This window comes from Falco rusticolus, chromosome 8, assembly GCF_015220075.1.
Source record: "Falco rusticolus isolate bFalRus1 chromosome 8, bFalRus1.pri, whole genome shotgun sequence".
Taxonomy (NCBI): domain Eukaryota; kingdom Metazoa; phylum Chordata; class Aves; order Falconiformes; family Falconidae; genus Falco; species Falco rusticolus.
The window spans coordinates 5,752,504-5,768,834 of record NC_051194.1 but is presented as its reverse complement, the minus strand read 5'-3'; the positions used below and the strand labels follow the sequence as shown (position 1 = coordinate 5,768,834).

The window sequence follows — 16,331 nt, the reverse complement described above, 5'->3', positions numbered from 1 at the left end:
CTCTTAATGTTCACCTTGGGTTTTGAGTGCTAGGGAACTTCATACTTGCCTTTCTAATTTTTATTTCTTTATTTTCTAAGGATTTCTTGGGAAAAGTGATGCTCAGAGCTTAGAAGTGTGGTTATTTTTACCTGTAATATTGTCTTGCCTCAGATTTTATTATGTTTGGTTTACTTAGCACAGATGCAGCAGTGAATAGCAACACCAGTCCTTCCCAGTCATCATCTATCAATGACATTTCATCCATGTCAACAGAGCAAACATTGGCCTCAGATACAGACAGCAGCCTCGATGCCTTGACAGGACCCCTTGAAGGATGTCGATGATCAGCCAGGATTGCAGACTTGACTTTGGAAAAGAACTCTTGCTTCCATTGGGCCTGAATTGCTTGTAAGTTCATGGAAACAAGTAGAAAAACTCCATGTTCTGCATGTTCTGCTAAAGTAATGCCTGGTTTTTTTACTCAGTTGTTATGAAACTGCCTGCTTAATGTTGTAGAATGAAAGCAAATCAATGTCTAAGGAACAAAAAAAAATTAAATTTAGACACTATTACAGGCTTTTTTTCGTTTCGGCCTATTTCAGGTGAGCAGTTATAATAGACCTTTAGCCAATAACTCCTCTTAAGTGGGTTCATGACTCTTCAGTCCCGACTGGCAGGCTTCTGTGACACAATCGTTGTTTACATTTTAGTACAGTGTTGCTTATTAGTAGGTTTTCTGAATGTGTAGTCTCTGTGAAGTTTGTTTTAACGTGTGACTGTGGCAGTTTGCTTTTAACGACTGGAGCGTTGTATCTAAGTGTGAACTCACACATTGAATGCTCTCAGTACTGTGTTTAAAGGACAGTTATTCTTCCACATAGCACTTTTTTTTTAATTGAGCCCTTTCTATCTCTACTTTCCAATGATTCTATCTTCTTGTAGAGGAGATAAATGTAAAGTTTAAAGACTATAGCCATTACTTTGTATTTCACCTATGAGTATGTGTCTCTAACTTTTTCAGTTTTTTGAACGTGGATGGAAGATACAGCGGCTTAATTAAATCTTAAGGAATGATGAGTGACTTATCTGTGAAACAGTGCCTGTGTAGAAGAGGAGAGAGTGCTAAAATGTTTTGTACTTTCTAGTTTGTGATACTGGTCCTTTAACAAAAACAAACAGAAAAGGAAATCAATCTGTGATGCTCTTCATTCACTGGAAACTGACAAAAGGACAGATGAATTGGAGAGACCTGCAGCCTCAAAAAGGGCTGCATAAATGTTTTCCATTTTTTTTAATGGGTCCATTCTATCTCATGAGTAAAGAAATAAAAATACAGTAGTTCTGAGTCACTTGTAAATTAAGTATTTAGTTAAGAGCTTAGCTCTATTCCCACCTTAGGAAAACCTCTCTTTCTGCTGGGGGAGGAATACATATTTAATAACAGATTTCCTAAATACAGTGTCAGAGATAAGGAAGAGATCATTTGCTGTTTCAGTACAGTTTTCAGAATCCTATAATATAAACATTGCCTACTATATTGCAAAACAGGTTTAATTGGAAAACATTTGCAGTAGAATAGGGCTTGAATTGCGTTATACTACACATGAAATTGTACACATTCACTTTGGACTGCACAGGTGTGAAATTTTGCTAAAGGATCTTGTGTGTGCGTGCATGTGAGACTAAACTATGTAACTATAAGAGTAATAGAGATGTACAAGATTAGGTAAAACACCACTTTCTTAAAGGCACTATATTTAGCTGTTGATCCAGATATTCTTGACTTGAATATATAACTAGAACTTATAAAATATACTGGCCCAGACAGCCACTGCATTACTGACATATTTCTCTTGTAAAAGAAAATTTGGTTTGAAGAGCAGCAATTTCTCTTTACACAAGCATTGCTTTTATGTTAAAATTGTCCCCCTTTCTAATAGCTTAATTTGCTGTAGCAAAAATAATAAGGTTTTACTGTCTCAGAAGGGTAAACAAAAATCTAAAAATTAACAAAGTCCTTCAGAATTGTCATCTGGAATCCTGGATCTTTAAAATTCTGTAATTGAATTGCAGGATATCGAGGCTTGGGTTTTTTCTTGTTGTTTGCTTTTAAAGTTTATCTTTGGATACTGACAGTATATGTGAAATATTTTAGTGCATTTTTGTCACTAGAAAAAAAACATTTAAAAATACGTATTTGCCATATAGCAGAGCAGTACAGGTTGCTGTTCATTTGCATAACTTTAGTAATTTTAACTTACACAAATAACAACTATTAAAGACACCTATTTAAAGTGAGCATTAGTGATTCACTATGGAAGTAATCTACTGGGTTTCACTTTTCAAGATTTTAATCTTTTTCAACTGAAATTGCACTGTGCTGTGCTCATTTTAACAGTTACTGCTTTAGAATACTTAATTTTTATTTTTACTTTTTTTCTCCCCCCTGCTATGTGTTTTAGAAATTGGCAGAGTTTGAATTTTTCCTATTGGACTGGAGCCACTCAGAACAGCGGGGGGTTGGACCAGATGACCTCTGGGTCTCTTCCAACCTGAATTATTCTGTGATTTAAATTATCTTTTTCAACGTAACTACCAGATCTCCATGATTTGAACTGGTATATGACCTTCCCCTAGTACATACTGTTAGCCTGAGTATGTACTCTTGGAATAAAAAAAACCCCTGCAGTTAACTGAGTTTATTTGCAAATCCTGTAGGAAAAGCTGTCTCATACCTTCTTTTTTGATGTCTTCTTGCTGTGGCATACATTGAAGCTTCAAAATTTTACAGGAATGTTGCTGCCTTTGGAGCATGTCTGTGAATATTGTGGATTTTGATTCTGGTATAATTCAAAACAGAATTGCTAATAACCTGAATGAACATCTATTTCAAGAAGGCACATATGCAGATTATATTCAGGAAAACACATGCAGAACAGATGCATGCTAAAGTTCCCATGCTGTGTCAGTGTGCACATATAGACTATAAATGCACTGCATGCAGATTACATACATATAGTTGTATTCCTGACTGCAGATTAAGTTCAGTGCCACATTTGTGAAATGATTGTCAGTGCTGTGAGAACCTCATCATTGATGGAAAACAAAATGCGTATGTAACTTGATAGGGGTTTAAAAGTTTAGAGATTTTGGTGTGCAATATAATCACTTTTATTCCTAATACTAAAATCATGTATGTAAAGTGATGCAATTGACCATTTTTTTGCACTTTGGCATTTATAAATATTTATATGTATTTAAAGATTAAGAATATGTGAGCGTGTGTATACATATACATATATATAAAGAAACCTGCTCAGTTTTGTAAACGTGAATGTTGCTTTTCTTTGAGAGACTTTGTACAGTGTTAACACTACCACAGTATACAAACAATTTATGAAAGATGACTAAAAATAAGTGGTGGTCAATGAAGATACAATCTGTAATCTTAACTGCTCACCTGAAAAAGTGAAGGATCTATGGCTATCAATCAGATTATTTACCAGAAACATTATGTTAAATATATGAACACTGAGTAGCTGAATGGCATTGCAGAAATGGAGTATGTTTTCAACAGTTCATTTCATCTGTGCTCGTATCATTTTTCCTCAAAAGAGAAAAACCAAATCAACTTAGAAAGAGAAGCTTGGTGTTTTGAAATCTGGATAAGTGGCCTGTAAGTGTGCTTTGAGGAAATACTGTGATATGACAAGTCTGGTTTTTTTTTATTGAAAAAGATGAAAAATGAATGTCAAAATTAAGGCTTTGTCTGCATGGATCATACAAAATAAACTAATGACTGGAAACTACTGTTTGCAAACAGCCTTTGAAGTTTTGTAAGGTTTCCAGTAAGGGTTTACATTTTCTTGTCAACATAATGAAAAACAAACTCAACCTTTACTAGAAATTAACTAGTTGGTTGGTAAGTTTCAAAAACTGTTAGGCACCAGAGGGCTCTGGAGGTTTTCTTTGTCTTTAAGTCCTGACAGAGCGTATGTGTTTATTCAGAATTAATTAAAAAGGAAAAAAAAAAAAGATTCCATATGATTGCATTTGGCTTAAAATTATGATATTATGAAAGAAGTAGGGTTTAGACTTTCAAAATACAGCTGAGATACTGAGTCTCCAAGAAGTACGTGGATGACCCTTCTTTTGGCAGAAGCGCAGTCTAGTTGGTGTGTGCTGGAAGTTGAGATGTTAAAGTGCAGACAAATCTTTACTGAACATAATGCTGGTTTGGAGTACGGGTTCAGTCTTGCAGCAATACGGGGGTGCGGAGTGTTTCATTTGGATTGTGACACTTGGAAGTACTTGCAGCGTCGTGGGGGGTAAATGCTGAACAGCCTTTGTCTGTATATTCTACATATGTCATATGGATTCTATCAGGGCTTGATGCTAAACTTGGTGATACCATATACTGGGAACCAAATTCTTTCCTGGGATGTGTATTGTGTAATTCCTGCTCAAAACTGGCTTTGATCCAGGGACACCTGCACCCAGATGCAGAATTTGGACTTGAGTTCCTATAGATGAATCTAGTGATTTCTTTGCTTTTCCAGAGTGTCTTTGATTTTATTTTTAACATGTTGAAATATGACAGAAAAAGTGTATTCTGGCTCATTATTTTACATATATTTTTTATTGTCTATTACATGAGTGATAGTGATGTTCTAAAAGCTTATTACACAACTTATCAAATTGGTTTTATTTCTTGCCCACCCTGCATGCTAAAAATGTCTGGAGCTAAACTAATGTTTTAAGTAAGCCATCTTTTCTCATATTAGTGTTGGAGGAAAGTGGAGAGATAATCATCGTTTGTGTTCTATAAAATGACTATTTTTGTAGCTAAAATTTAGTTGTTGGATTTCAATCCCACAATGTTGCTTTGTGGATATAAATTTACCTGGGTCCGCTATTTCAAACAGTATATGTATAACAAGTCCAGTATAAAATTAAACTAATAAAATGCACACTTCTGCAGTTTGTTGAAAATATGGCAAATTATTGTGGTCCAAGAATTCAAAACAAAATAGAGGAAATGCCTTTAACTGTTTAAGTTTTTATTCCTTGATGCTGCTGCTTATTTTTAGAAAAGGTGCTTGCAGTTTTGCACAAAACAAATCAACTTTATTAATTGCTGGGTTTGAAGCACTTTAGGATTTTTCTAAATACAACCAGTATATGGTGTAAAAAGGAATAACATGAAAAAATGTTTAATGTGTTTAAATTTTGGTTGCAATCTTTGCTCTTCTGACAGATTTGCTCAGCGTGTTCCTTTAAATATAAACCTGTTTTGAGAGATTTGAAATGAGAAAATTTTTTATGGGCTGAAATTTAACACATAGTAAGAGATCATTTGGGAAACATCTTGTACTCAAATGCCTGTAGGGTGACATGAATAGCAATGTGACTGCCTAGCCATCTATTACATAAAGATACAACATTGTTCCTAAAGCAAGGTCAGCTGGCTATAAGCGCTAGGATTATTTTTCTTAAACAAAACCCTTTTTATTAACTTTGGCTATGCATCATAAGGTAGTTGTACATGCTGTGGTAAGGCCATAACATCTGCTTATGGGGACTCTGCTGCAGTAGATGCTCTATGAATACCACAGGAAGACACTGTCCCTGTTCTGAAATACTAGTCTGAGACCCTGGTACTTTCTAGGGTGTACTTAAGTAAGTACGTGTGTATTTGTTTCCCAGCTGGGTCTGTAGTTCAGCACTCCATAGTTTCTTAGGATAACAAAAGCAGAGGAGAAAGTAATCAGGTAAGAACAACATTTTGTGTTCATTAACTACTGAAACAGTAGTCATTTTTCTTACTGATAACAGCTAATTTAATACCCGTGAGCATATGCTACTGTGTTGTCTTCTAAGGGGGAAAAACTTTTTTGAACAACCAAGTGTGTCACTAGCTTTTCTATGAATTCAGACTCTTAAATTGGTGCTAATTTTTTAAAAGAAAATGTAACGGATGGTTAGCAGTGTATTTGTCTGTTTTTGATACCAATATTTTCTTAAATGGTGGCAAGCCAAACTTTATAAAATGACTAATGTGCATTTTCAGCTTCATCAGATTCCCAGATTTTCCTAAAGTAAAATGTTTAAACTTCCATGGTAGTCACTGGATCTTTGGAGCTATTGCATTCAGGTGTTTATACACTAATGAAATGAACACAATTAGAAAAGACAGCAATACATAACTATCCCTTTCTTTAAGTTATATGACATGTTGGGGTCCCCAGGTGGTTTTAGCAGTTCAGTGTAACCAAGATATGTAATTAAGAGCAAATCAGATACCTGTGTGCAGTTAACTCAGTACAGTGAAGCCTTACCTGATCATTAAGACAATTTATAAAGATTATACAAATTTTCATCTATTTTAAAGAGGGAGTAGCAAATAGAAATAATAATTGTTTTCGTACAAATTCAGATGTTAATTCCAGAGAATATATTCTATAGTGTATTCCAGAAGACATGCTATTAAGGGAGTATAATAGGTTCCTCGAGTGATTTGTTATGAAATCCTGTTTCATCTAATGACTCAGAATAAAAACCCTCCACAAATCAGTTTGAGAATTTCTTTTGAAATGCCTTCAAGTTCTAACTCCCGACAGAGTGCTTTGTATGTCTTGTTTTGGCCCTCTTCCCACCTTCTCTCCAAATGTCACAAAAAGTAGCATCAAGCCCTATCACTTGTTACAGTGTTCTGATTTTATGGCCTTAATATTAGTTATAGTATGGAATATAATTTCAGAAGAAAGGTGTGCTTTGAAGTCTAATTATATAGATACATGTGGCCTCTTCTGCCTATGAAATTAGGCTTTGAATGTCATATCTCATTCTCGATGCTTGTGCAATAGGAACATGTTCCTTTCAATGCAGTGGCTATTTTGTCTGATGCTGGACTTTGTTTTCAGGATGACTAGAAAGTTTTTTGGGTGTGGTTGTTTGTGGTTTTTTTTTTTTAATGGACAGCAGTCATGCTTCCTTGGGGTTTTTTTGATTGATTTTCTTTAAGGAAGCTAGAATTTCATAAGGAAAACTGTCAATAACAAGTTCTGAATTTCTAGTTAAAGCCTCGTTCTGAAGCTTTTTGGGTTTTTTTCCCTCCAAAAACATTATCGTAATACAGTACTAAAGCCACTGTAAAATTACAAATAAATATGTATACTTAAAAGATTTGAGCAGTCTGTCTTATTTACTGTACCAATGTTTTCTTCTGCTTGGTTCTTCCTGTGTTGAAGTTTTCTGTAACCAAAATGATGTACGCTCTTAGTTATCGTCAAACATAAAGTTTCAGTTACCACTTTAGCCTCCAGTTAACCAAAAAGTAAGTATTGGTATGAAAAATGAATGAAGAACAGCTTTGAGACTGGTTGGAGCTGCTTTCTCCTGATCAGCTGCAACAGTTGGACACATCAACAACACTTGGTTTTACTGCCAAGCGTATTTTGAAATGCGTTCTTTTTAAATTGCGGAAGCTCGCCTGGTAATACTGACGGATCTGTATTCCCATCCGTGTGCTTAAGCAGTATCGTAATCAGATTGTCAGACTTCTTTGCAACTTTCGCGTAAGCTACTGGCTATATACATGTGTGTGTATATATGTACATACATAAAAGGACTTGGGAGGAATTTTCTCTTCACCTCGTGCCCAAACAATATGTGTTGTTTTTGTTCCCACTGAGCAAAACAGAGGTGTAGCTAATTTTAAAAAATAGTTCCATTGTACGTACTTTGAGGAAGAGGGAAGTATTCTTGCAGAGACAGTGATGAGGTTTCCAGGCACTTTGCCAAGCTGTCTGCTCTAACTCCAGGGATGGTGAAGTAAAACTTCACAGCTACTTTGATCTAACTGCTTTTAATGAAGGTTTTCCAGTATTAAAGGGAGGGTTAACATACCTGCCTTTCTAGGTACGGGGCTAGGGCTCTCAGCCAGACTTTGGTGTTGTAAAAGCTTCACATTATGAGAGTCTGAAATAGTTTTCACAGCAGCTTTGTCATTTCTTGCCTGGAGAACTTGGAAGTTTTATTTCTTCTCTACAGAGCATTGCAGCAGAGTATCTGGATGAAGCAGGGATGCCCGGTAGATCCCAAAGCTCCCCTGGATTTGGTGATAGGATGTTTTTGAGATTGCTGCTTCAGCTACAGAGGAAGATCCAGTTCATTTAATAGATAACAAGGACAACAACGGCAACACAAAGAAGCAGGATGATGACATGCACGCAGGGAAGTGCTTTACAAAGCATTACCCAGGTATATTCCTTGCCTTGCGTCATACCTTTCCTTTATATTTCCTGCAAATTCTTGAAGTTGGCAGGACAGTTCTAGAAAGGTAAGGAGGGATGGAACTGGTTAAATGAGACCCAAATTTTTTGAGAAGTTGTTTTTCTCATAGTAATGAGGTCTGAGAAGGTAAACAAGAAAAAAAAAAGTGGAGAAAAGAAACAAGAATGTAAGCGCATGGAATTCAAATTTAAAAACTGCTGGGTTCACGATTACCTGGTGCGAAGGTAGGGCAGCAGAGCAGCAAGGTGCGGCTCAGTGGTCGCTGCTGGAGACCAGGCAGTGCATGCAGTGGTTGGCCAGTGTGCACTTACACGTAAAGGGCTTGTAGCATTGCCCTGGGCATGGAATAGGGCAGGGCTGCTTCACTCCATGAGCCCTCTGGGATAAGACTGGGGTTCTGATTGATGCATGTTTCATCTTAAAACCAGCTGCTTGCTCTTCTCTGGGGGAGAAGAAAACCATCTGTGTGGTTTCTGCTTACACACCATGAGCTGTTCTAGCGAGACACTGACCATCTATTTGGTAACTCACTCTTGCTTTTAAGCTTGCTGAAGAGCAAATAATGAGCCACATGGTTTTCTCATACAATTTTAAATTCTTTACAGGTTTAAGTATACAGATGCCAGTGTTCCTGTTAAAGTTCCTCTGCACTGGGTTAAAAGAACAGTGGTTATTTTCTTGATGCTGAACTGCATATGTTTCATTAATCAAAATAGTATCAAAAGAGTGAATGCATTTCTCGCGTAGAGAGAGGTAGCTCCAAAGAGATGTGAGGGAGGGAGCCTACTGGTGATAGTCTTAAGCATAATGTGTTCTTATGGGAGTCCTGTAGGGAGGCTAGTCGTGATCTGGAGGAGTAAATGGCTTTGTAAGAGACCTCCTCCATGAATGAGTATCCCTTTAGTGAGCAGGCAGGGACTGCACAACAGCCCTGGATCTGTGCCATGGGGCCAGGTCACTGTGCTGCGTGGAGCTGTGTGGAGATGCAGGTGTGTCATCTTGTTTCTCTGTCTCTTAACCGAAGCAGCTGGCTTTGGGGTGCAGGTGCGAGTTCAGCGCTCTCTTAAAGCCCATGTAGTACCTCTGGTGTGGCTGGTAAAACACTCCAGCATGTGTGACATCCCTTGATTAAAACCACTCAGCTGCTTGGACATGTAGTGCATTGGTAGGAGACTCAAGGCTGGCTGAGAAATACCAGGGTGCGTCCCCAGCACGCTGCATGGGCTGGCCTGGAGCTGGAAGTGCAAAGTGCCGGAAAGATTTTTTCCAGTGAGAGAAAGAATCCCTGGCATGAGCAGGGTGGTGCATAGCTCCTGGAGTTCAGGGATTCTGAGGAGTTTGTATCAACTTCTCCCTTTGTAATAGCCTAGGTTTTGCTGCTGGGTTTCTTATTTCACCTCTGCAGTGGGAGTATGTGCTGAAATGGGGATGTGACCTTCCTCTCTCCTACAGTTCAGCTCCATTTCAAACTGAACGTGCTCCTGTTTATTTCCATCTGTTAATTTCCCCAAAGGTTTCAAAAAACTCTTCCATTTCTCTTTGGAGCATTTCATTTCTTCTCTCTGCATCTTCCTTTGCTCTCTCTGCATTTTGCATTTTCATCTCCACAAGGCTGTACCACTTACGCTGCTGTCCCAGTTTTGAATGCAAACCCTTAATCTCTGACTGCAGCTCTCTGTTTCGCTGCTCCAGGCTGTTGGAAAGACAGGCATGGTAAATTAGAGGATTTTTCCTTCCCCTTTCTTAATAAAGCTAGAGGCATTTTTAGAGCTAGCCTTTTTTAACATACGTTCCCATAAACACAAGTATTGGCATCCCCAATACTTTTCCAATTTATGGTGTTACATATTAAAATAAAAGCTGCTATTTTTAGTAATCCTATTTTACAATAAATATAAATAATTGCATTGCCAAAGGAGTCAGTTTCGGGGTTGGGGCGTTGGGGTTTTTTTGGTAGTGGAATATTACAGTAGTCTAACAGCAAATGGCAATGCAACATATTTTAGGAAACACTGCGTATATCGCAGTTCCCTTGAACTGCAAGAGAAAATAAAAGCAGAATACAGCAAAGATTAAAAAAAAAAAAAAGGCAGCTAAAAACCTAGGAATAGTTGCTTTACTAAGAAGAAACTGATGATTACTTCTTTAAGAAGTTGAAGATTAAATGGAGTTTTTTCTTTACACAGTGTTCAAGGCAAAGTGTAATTCAACGTTACCCACTTGCCATCTGCTGAAATTATGCGCATTGAGGTATTTTATGTTCTATGTCAGTTTGCATGACATACCTGTAACTTTAAGTAATTAACAATACTATATTTAAAATGTTAATTCCTTTTAACTACACAATAGAAAAGCAGTACTATACGGAAAGTGGATCCTGAAAATGTCACTGCCTTTTTGCTTTGATAACAAGCTGTGGCTAAATCTATTCAGTTTCTAATCTTAGAAACTGGGAAAATACTTATGAACACTTTCCTCAGAGTTGTTAAAATTCATGACTTGCAATTTGTAAAGAATAATGACTTACTGCTAACGCTGCTGAGAAGCCCGTATATTTTTCCCTAGAGAAACGGCTCAGTATTGGATTAAGGCAAAAGGGAAAAACACACAATAGACCTGAGGTTTTTCCAGAGCTCTGTGCAGCCCTGCAAAAAAAAAAAAAAAAAAAAAAATCTTACAGATGTTCTGGAGTTTCTCAAGCACCTCACGTGACAATGAATTTGAGTAACTGTATAATTGCTAACCTAATCCTGTAATGCTGGATCCTGGGCAGCGTTCGCAGCGGTGTGTGGAGGCATGGACTGCAGCAGCATCCATAGACCCTACTCACAGAGAAGGACCCCGTAGTAGTTGCACACAGCAGGAAAAGATACCTTCCCTGAAGCCTCATAGTTTTTAAAATTATTTACCTTGCGATTTTAGATTCGTACTTGGCCTTCTGTCTGGACATCAGCATCTTCAGATTTGCCAGGTGGTGCTGGGGGGAGGTCGGGTTTGCTGGCGAGTCACTGGAGGAAGCAAAGCTGTTGCTGTTGTCCACTGGGATGTGTCCCGTGTTTTCCTGGTCCTGCAAAACATGACTTACAGCTGCGTTGGTTTCTTGGGAGCCCTCTGGGTGGGCAAGTTTTGTCAAGTATCTTGAAGGAGGATTTTCTTCAAACATGGTTCAGCAGTGGGAGCCTGAGTGTGCCCAGCCAGCACCGCCTGTGCCCTCCGGGCGCTCTTGAGGGCTCCGATGCCTTTTCTGTTTTAGAGGAGACCTTGTTTTTCTGTCTGTTCTGCTCTGCCTTGTCCCAGGCTGTGAGAGTGTTCTTCCTCACCCACAGCTGTTAGAAGCTTTTCAAATACTTGGAAATAATCCATTTTGCTGGAGCATGGATCTTATTTCAGGCTCCAGCCTTGCTGTTTGTACACAGCAGGCTGAGGGCTTGAGCTGCTGCGCCCGGCTGCTGCCCGCTCGCCTTTATTGTTGTGGCTGGTTTATTCTCACCTCCAGGACCTACTACTACTTTCTTACCCTCGGTCTAATTTGTCTGATATTTGTAGGTGGCCTATTTGATGGCTGTCCGCCCCTGCCTAGCCTCGCTCCTGGGCTGGGGGGTGAATCCTGCACACCAGCCTGGTCCTGGGGCTGCGCAGGGGGAGCAGGGTGCCCGCTCGGCAGGCTGCGGGGATGGGGCTGCTCGTGTTCCCTGTGCAGGCATCAGAAAAGAGACGGGTTACATCGGTCGTGGCTGCACCGAATCCAGCCAGGCAGGCGTGAGAAAGGCGGCACGAGTGTGAAATGGCTCGTGGTGCTGCCCCATCCATCCCTGGTGCTCCCGCTCTGTCTGCCGCAGAGAGAGCAACCGTCCGTGGGGCAAGCGAGGGAGGCCAGCTCCTCTGGCCATCGTGCTCCAAGGACGAGAAACCAGAGGGTAAGGAAAATTAGGCCACATCAAGTATTTTTTTTTTCCAAAGGGAATTGAAATATAACTGATGTGCATAAATACAGAGTGTTTATTTTAGCTGCCTGTTCTCACAAGAGAATCAAGCACAGTACAGAAATAACTTGATTATAGCTAAATGAAAGATGAGAAAACTATGCATGCAGTTGAAATGTGTGTCTGAAGATTAATAGAGATGGTTTAAAATAATCTGCAAAGTTGTTTTCTTTCCCTGACGCCCACCTGTTCCCTCTCATGGCACAAGAAGTGAAAATGAGCTGGTTTAAGTGCTGCTCTATTTCTGTAAGTGTTTTACTGGGCTGTGTGAAGGCCACCCCAGGCTTTCAGTGTGCCCACCTGGCACATCTGTGGGGCAGGAGCTGGGGCAGGGAGGCTATTGAGCCACTTGCCCACTGTCACCTGCGTCCCTCCAGTGGGAAGGGTCTTGGAAATGGGCGGGGGGGTGGGGGGTGGGGTGTCTTAGGGATGTAAAGAAGGCCTGGGGTGAGGATTATACAAAATAAGTAGACAAGGCTTTAGCCTTCTGAGGCTGAGACGCTGTACTGGAGGAAGGGGGGGGGAATCCCCTAATTTGATTTTGCCAAAGTAAAACAATAAACTGATTTAAACACCACTATCAATACCCCCCTCTCCCTACCCAATACTGCGGTTGCTGCTAACCTAAACGTTTCCTCCAGAAAAAGATATTCCTGGAGTTTTAATGCCAGTGCTTTACATGAGTTCTGTTTCTATTAATAAGCTGACAGATGGTTGTAGTTTCTGGGTTTGGTTTCATTGATTAATCTGTTTTCTTCCTGCCCCCCCCCCCCCCCCCCCCCCCCCCAAGGAGAGAGGCACAGCTGTGCCCACCAGCAGCTGCTGTTGCACAGACCTGATGGCTGGGGAGCGATGCTGGCGCTGCTGCCCATCGGCAGGCTGGGAGGGAGCCGGCATGGACCATCCTGGCCAAGTCGGGAGGGAGAAGCGGGACAGCCGAGGGGTCCCTGCCTGACGGCAGACGGACCAGGAGCAGCCTGACCTTCGTGGTCCCCTTTGCAGTTACAGTGTGGTAACAACATGATGTGGGTGAAATTAAGGAGGTCCGCGGGATACAGGATATTAGGAGGCACGTCACCTCTGGTCATGGCCGCCCAGCCAATGCTTTGCTGGAGCTGGTTCAAGCAGCTCATGTGGGAGCCCCTTTGGAGGCGGCAGGTTTTCATCACGTGGGGCTGGGACCTGGGAAAAGCAGCCCTTAGTCCCATGCCTCGAACACCAGAGCTGTGTGTTGGCACCGAGACAGTGACCGGTTCCTTTCTCTTGGTGCTCGTTTGCTGCAGGGCCGCTCCGTTGTGGAGTCAACCATGCAATAAAGTGACCGGGAAAACCCTGTGAGGGTGTAGCATGCTGCGCTGCTCTGCTTCGCCTTCCTTGGGCTGCTGGGCGCTGGCTTGGACGCTTGTGCTAGCTCGTGCTCCTCTGGGAGAGCTCTCTTCATTTCTGGATTTTGCTAATTACTCACCTTGACATTACCTTGGAGCTGATGTGCAAAGAAAAGATGACAGATGAAACAAGGCCCCTTCCCAGCTGCCCCTCACACGTGCTCACCTCGGGTTGCTCTGAAGCCGCAGCAGCATGTGAAGCTTGTCAGCGCTGATGGTGTAACAAAGGGTGCTGGGGTGGGGGGGCTGAGAGAGATGTGGCTTCTCTGTTTTCTTCTGGAGGTCGGTGCTTGTGGTGGGGCTTTATAGCAGGAACCACATGAAGAAAAATGCTCCCTGGGTCAGAAGCTGACAGCCCCTTGACAAGGGGTTAATGCGGGCGCTGGGCTGGCAGTGTCAGCACGGACAGAGGAAGGTGAGTGAACAAAAACTTGCACTGAAGGTTGCTGCTCAGGTGCCAGCTTTGAGGGTGGGATGAAGGTGAGGGGGCGATGCACAAGGTCCTGCCACAGAAAATGGTTTCTTCAAGCAGGAGACTGTCTGCTGGGTGTCCTGCTGCTGGTCGCAGACCCAGGGTGCGGAGGGGTTTGTGCATCTCGGGCAGCTTTCTGTGGTGTGTGCTGACAGCAGCGCTGACGACAACTGATTTCTCAGAATTCACATCCCGGTGGTTCTTGGACAGTCCTGGAGCACCTCTTTCATAGGGTGGCTGCCAAGCTCCGGCTTAGGAACTCAGCAAGCATCAGAGCAACATCAACAGGGTATGACAGCTGGAATCCATGCTTCCTCTCCTAATTGTAACCTTGATCAGGCACAGCACTGTATAATGTTGATTTCCTCCCCCCCACCCCCATCTGGATTTACATTTATTCATATGCCGTGTTCTCCTTTCACCTTCCCTACGGCTTCTGAGGGAAGATTGCTTGTATTGGTTTCCCGACAATTTAAAGGTCAGCGATGAAAAGAGCTGTGTGTTGTGTTGCCCTGAGGCAGAGGAAGAGCTCTGTTCCAGACTCCCAGCTTGCAAGGAGCTGGGATGTTTTGAAAAAATTGTTTCTTATTTTGGACCGACTTGGGATGGAGTTTGTGAATCTCTGCGATGCCCTCTCCCTGGAGCGCAGAGATGCTGCCATGTGTGGTTAAAATTTAGCGTGATTGAAAATAGTTCCTCCAGGCAAGTTGTAGGATTCAGCCTCCCTCGGTTCTGGTCCCGTGCCAGCTGCCTGTTCCCCTGCGTTGCCTCTGAGCTCTAGAAGGGAGACCAGAGCACCCTTGCTTCGCCTTTTGTTGGGTATCATTGGCACTGCAGACAGATGAGATGAGGATGTCTGTGCCCCAGGGATGCTCGCGTCGGGGGTTACTGCCTGGGTAGCAGCTCACAGCCTCCTTTGCACAAAGGCTGGTGAGAACGGGGCTCTGGGTTTGTAAGCTGGGTCTGTCCGCACTTTCTCCTCTTCAACCTGGTAGTAGGGACAAGGTCAGTTGCCAGCAAGGGAGAAACCAGAGTGATCTGCGTGCAGCTTGCGGGGCATCTCCTTAGGCCAGGCTCGACTGTTTCGGTATGTTTTATGTAGAGATATATATATATATATATATATATATATATAAAATAGCAGCGTGCCCTGGCAGCCAAGTGCTTCTCAAAATGCACGACCAGGTGTGCAGCAGAAGGTTGGGTGAGGTAAGGAGAGCTGGCCCCTCGCTCGGAGACACCCCGCTCCTGAGCCCGTGGTGCGGCTGGGCTGGAGCACCTGGCCTGAGCCAGGGAACCGCCGCTGGCAAGCCGCTGCCCTCTCCAGCGGGATGCAGTCGGAGCTGTGTGTGGTGCCAGGGTGGGTGGGTCTGAAGTTTAATAATTTCAGATGTTCTTTAGGAAAATATCTTAATTCTCTTCAAACAGTGACACACTCGCCCTGCAGCGTGTCTGCTAACTTGGTATATTTTATAGTTACTTTGGAGCTAGGTCAGACTTACACATTTTTATGAGTTCTTTGCTTGCACACATTTATTCAGACTGAAATTCCACACTTCCTATGTGTTGTAATGAAAGAAACAGTTCTCATGGACTGCCCTTTACAGAGTGATTTGTCTTGAGCTATGTTTGGAAACCAGAACCCAATTAAAATACATGAACCGATTTTTGTATTAGTTGAAACCACCTGTAGTCAACATGTTTTGCATCTAAAATCGACTTCATTGCTATCTTGGTTTGCCATTAATAAATTGAAAGTTTAGTTCTTGCTGGGGTTTTGCAGGCTGCCCTTCTGCCGTGTTAGAATGGTGACTCCCGTAGTCTCATCTCTTGTTTTCCTCTTGCAGTTGAATTAAAAATAAAATCAATTCCCTGTGCTTTTTCTTTTCCTTTTTTTCCCAAATCCCATTTGGTCTTTTTTAATTCTGAATGAACTATTCGCTGTGCTAAATTTGGTGAATAAATGGAAACAAAGAAAATATTCTCTCTGCACCTGCAGAGACCCAGGACAGACCACCCTTGGCTGGGACAGCCTCTGGGTCCAGGTGCTTACCGACTTCAGGAGTCTGAGCTCTTAAAATTTTGGCAGCAGTCCTGTATTGTTTGATAGCAATCCTTCTGCAAAGAGAAAGAGGAGCAAAATAATAAAAAGCAACTTTTCATTACTTGGTTTTAAAAGCTAATTAAATTTATAATCTTTTTTTGCTTTTTTTA

General features: G+C 41.6%; 1 protein-coding gene and 1 long non-coding RNA gene across 6 annotated transcripts in view; one reads left to right on the top strand and one right to left on the bottom strand.

Annotated features, from left to right (window-relative positions):
- Window positions 1-4,952, top strand: part of MAPK9 (mitogen-activated protein kinase 9) — a 28,660-nt gene extending 23,708 nt beyond the window's left edge. For 2 of the 5 annotated variants that reach the window (XM_037396856.1, XM_037396852.1), the window contains exon 12: window positions 179-4,952. In XM_037396856.1, coding sequence (XP_037252753.1) covers window positions 179-195 — 17 coding nt within the window. In that variant the 3' untranslated portion in view covers window positions 196-4,952. The remainder of the gene's footprint in view (window positions 1-178) is intronic. The other 3 variants (XM_037396853.1, XM_037396855.1, XM_037396854.1) reach the window with 3 other exon arrangements.
- A 2,003-nt stretch (window positions 4,953-6,955) lies between these two features.
- Window positions 6,956-15,874, bottom strand: LOC119152105. Its single transcript, XR_005105670.1, has 2 exons — window positions 11,187-15,874; window positions 6,956-9,970 (listed from the first exon to the last, which is right to left on the bottom strand). It is a non-coding gene; the product is annotated as an uncharacterized LOC119152105 (long non-coding RNA).
- Window positions 15,875-16,331: the final 457 nt, after the last annotated feature.